The 3939-nt window shown below is 45.7% G+C and overlaps 1 protein-coding gene across 1 annotated transcript; it reads left to right on the forward strand.

Annotated features, from left to right (window-relative positions):
- The first annotated feature begins 459 nt into the window (after positions 1–459).
- LOC144135281 (uncharacterized) lies at positions 460–2372 on the forward strand. Its single transcript, XM_077667997.1, has 3 exons — positions 460–557; positions 1871–2155; positions 2282–2372. The coding sequence occupies exons 1-2, from the start codon at positions 482–484 to the stop codon at positions 2125–2127; spliced, it is 333 nt and encodes a 110-aa protein (XP_077524123.1). The 5' UTR covers positions 460–481; the 3' UTR covers positions 2128–2155; positions 2282–2372.
- Positions 2373–3939: the final 1567 nt, after the last annotated feature.

Genomic DNA, 3939 nt, shown 5'->3' on the forward strand with positions numbered 1-3939 from the left:
CTGTTCCCAAAATTCTAACTCTATTTGCATTCGAGTTATATAATGAAGAAACTGTTGCCTTCCTTTCGAAGGACATCGGCAGGCTGCCGAAGGAACGTTGAGACCTGCAGCTTAAAGCACTCCGACTCACCCTAACATGCACCCTGTTTTCCTTCTCATGGTGAACATCTCCACTGTCTTTCAGAGTAGGAAATAAAGATAAGTAGGTTAGTGTTCTGCCCGTTAGAAAGAAGAGGCGGCAGGGACTGACAGAGGGGGTCAGAGGCTTAGACAGATATATATTAGAGTGCAGAGAAACAGGCAGTCGTTAGGCTGTGCTTAAGTCTCGCCACGAGTGAATCGGATGCCTACAGATTGACCTTCATTGTTTTCACACCGCATTACTCACAACCACTGCCTTCCAAAGAGCTTCCCGCAATGACGTGAGAGGAAATTTCGGAACTAATCCTGCAGGGAGGACCGCAACCACAGAACGAAGATCATGGCTGTCGTTTTCTGCCTTCTGCTGCTGGGCTTTACGGCACTCGTTACCTACTCCGTGTGGACCACAATCGACGGTGAGGACCACTTCAACAAGACAATTGTCAAATGAAGAGTGTGCATGCGCAGGACGTCAAAAGAAAGGACATACAAGGATACGGCCACACAGCACTCGCTTTAAGTAAAGTTTGTTCTTTTGGGCAACCCAGGTCCAGTTTTGAGTTAAGGCCATGCTTCACTTTGTATTTCGAACATCCCTATGCTGCTCCTTTCAAAATGCAAATCTAACAATCCCAAGCAACTCCACCATCTGCGCATAGAACAATTGATGGAGGTGAAATTCTAGAGGCCCGTGTGCTGTGCAATGCTAGTACACGTTAAAGAACCCCAGGTGGCCGAAATTTCCGGAAACCCCCAATACGGTGTGTCTGATCGCTTGAGTCGCTTTGGGACGTTAAACCCCCTAAACCAAACCAAACTAAATACTTCCAGTTGCCACGCCGCCATAAACTATACCATTTGCGACTTCTTGTACAGATGGCCACCGGGAAGGTACTTCGATTGATAAAACCAACAAAAATTAGACTGGTAGTTCAGTTCCAGCCCCTTGTTGAAGTGCAAAAACAAGGCAGTTTGCGTGGTCGTAGGCGTAAGCGAGCGATTACATCGTAGCCCTATCTTTTACAGCTGTCAATATGGCAGTGCAAACCTCCAATTGTTCCGAATGATCAAAATTATTTTTGCAACTTCAACAAAAGGGCATTAAGCCTGAGACTGCGCATTTGGTGGAACAAACAGGACCGCGAAAAAAAGTTTCTCAAGCAGTAAATGCAGCCGCCGCTATACTCCAGATGAGAAAGTCGAGAAAAGCTTATGTTAAAAACTGTCATCAGTAATTTAACCTTAATTATGATGATGATTTTTTAATAAAGATGGGCAGTTGTGTTCATAGAACTCCACGGCGCCATGACTTTTTCGTTTACATAAGGTTGGGTCAGACTACTTTTCCAAACATATGACCGCAAAGAAGCAGATCACCATACTACTGGAAACCGCTAGGTACCAGGGCCACTAGAGGTCAAACTCCGCCCATTCCGCATCCGAGTTTCATGCTCAAAACAAGGATCTGCCGTTGTGTTCCTGCGCCTAATGTAGTGAGTGTTGCTGATGTCTTCATATGAGACAAACTAAAAAAAAACCTTATTCGCCTTATTTTCAACATTTGCCGCGAGGAAGTGGTATTCACCTCTCCGGAAAGGCGGCAGCTAAAGCCCGAGAGCCCAAACGACGCGAACGCGAAACAACGCTCCGTGCTCTTTTCAAAATAATGTCTTCCACTCCTACGCCTCATGCTTGCGAGTTACATCCTACTGTCTAAAATGCCACGCAGACGCCGATACCATAGACATCGATGACGTGGACGGCGACGAGACTATGCAAATCACCTACAGGAGTGCACCGGGCACCCCCACCCCAAGAGTCGCTCCGTCCACGCAATCTGAACATCACGACACAACTCTAAGCCGCTCTTCGACGCTGTCGGTAGGTGAAGATACTACGTCATCCGGGCCAGGCATTCTGACAACCCTGCCAACGGTTCCGAGTTCAACAAACAGAAGAGGAGACCTTCCACCACACGCAGTGTAGCCTCGTCTCTTTCCTCCACAGCCGTCTGGTGAGTGTGTTATTCCAATCACCTCATTACCAAAACGGATACTGGTAATTCCGGAGGCAAGCAGGGAACAAAAGAAGGTGGTGCCTTCACATTTGCGACTTGTGTCAATTGCGCGTTTCCACGCAGTTCTTCGACTTGGCCCTTCTGAGGAACACCTTGCATGGTCCAAAGCCACGCGACCCCCACCTGCACGACCACCTTAGCAGATGCGTGCTGAGGACAAAGACGTTTTACATCATCTGCTATGGATTCCAGTCGATGGCAAGCTCTGCCTGCTCAGTGGCTTCGGAACCCCCCCCCCCCCCCCTTTCCTTGAAGAAACGCCTATGCAATGTGTATATCATACTGGGCAATGCAGCCCGCTCTGATCGTGACAGAACTGCTTTCTACGTATTGCGAATTCTCCGGCTGTGTCTACATGTTTCCTTACAACTCTTATTGCTGCTTCGCACACACTACATTGTTTATGTTTTTTATGCCAATGTTTTATGTTTAGCAACGTAATTTGTATAAGATGTGAAGGCCATACCGGCAAGTAGCCCGCTTTTCTCCTTGAGGTGTCAGCCCCAGGATTGTATCTATGCCTGATATGACAGCATCACATATGTCAACTCGAACACGTGAGTGCTATTCATTCATATTATTTCCGCTACCCTTAATAATAAATTGCCATGCTCATCGGCTCGTTGCGGATGACTGCTGGCAGACTCCTAAGGTTTGCTTCAGCTTCGCACGACACATTCACTGAAGGGAAGAGTGTCGTACATCGCGCGCAAGTGCAACGATTTTGTTGTTGTGTGCCCAAAAATCTATAGGCAGTTTGTGAGGAAAATTATATTAGCTGGGCTACATCCACTAGAGGACAGAAGGCTTGTGCAGAGGTCCGGCATTAGGTCTGTTGTGCACCTCACTCCAGCAAAATTTGTAATCTCATCTTCCCACTTGACTCTACGGCGCACTCAGCTATGTTTTTCATCTGTTTTTATTACCAGGTGCGCTTGTGGCCGCTTTCCCAAGGTAACACAGGAGTCTCATTGACATCTAGACGACGGTTCCGGAAAGCAGCATACACGTAGAAATATCTTGCGTCAAATAATCAGATTCAGTAATTCGCGAAGCTCCTCTTGTGTGCGCCACAACATTGAAAATTAAGAGCTCCGCCAGCCCCACATCTGCAGCTCATCGAGGTAAACAAAAAAACGTTATTTCTAGCGTGGTGACACGCTTAACACAGTATAGACACCTAATCTTGGTGGCATTTCTTCACCTCTGCAAAGATGCGGAATACACTACTACGTCCACTACTCACTGCACACACACACACACACTCGCACACACGTGTGTGCATGTGTGTGTATGTGTGTGCAGTCAGTTCACGGGTACGCGACGCGCCACCTTTGCTTCCCTAATATGCCATAAGTGCCTGTTGTGTTCCGTTCTCCCCGCCTCCCCCTCCCCCTTTTCCTTTTCTTTATTTTTCTTCATTTCTTTTCTTTTAAACCCTTCTGTGTGTCAAGTCCCATGCTATAAAAACAGGCGCCCTTGCACTGTATGGTCACTCTTGAAAAACATCGGTCCTCCGATCGAAACGTTGAGTAAAATAAAAATGTTTCCTTAAATGAATCGTTAACTTCGAGGTATATATATATATATATATATATATATATATATATATATATATATATATATATATATATATATATATATATATATATATATATATATATATATATATATATATATATATATATATATATATGTATGTTCCGTTCTCCCCGCCTCCC

The sequence above is a fragment of the Amblyomma americanum genome, chromosome 5 (assembly GCF_052857255.1).
Source record: "Amblyomma americanum isolate KBUSLIRL-KWMA chromosome 5, ASM5285725v1, whole genome shotgun sequence".
NCBI classification, from domain to species: Eukaryota; Metazoa; Arthropoda; class Arachnida; order Ixodida; family Ixodidae; genus Amblyomma; species Amblyomma americanum.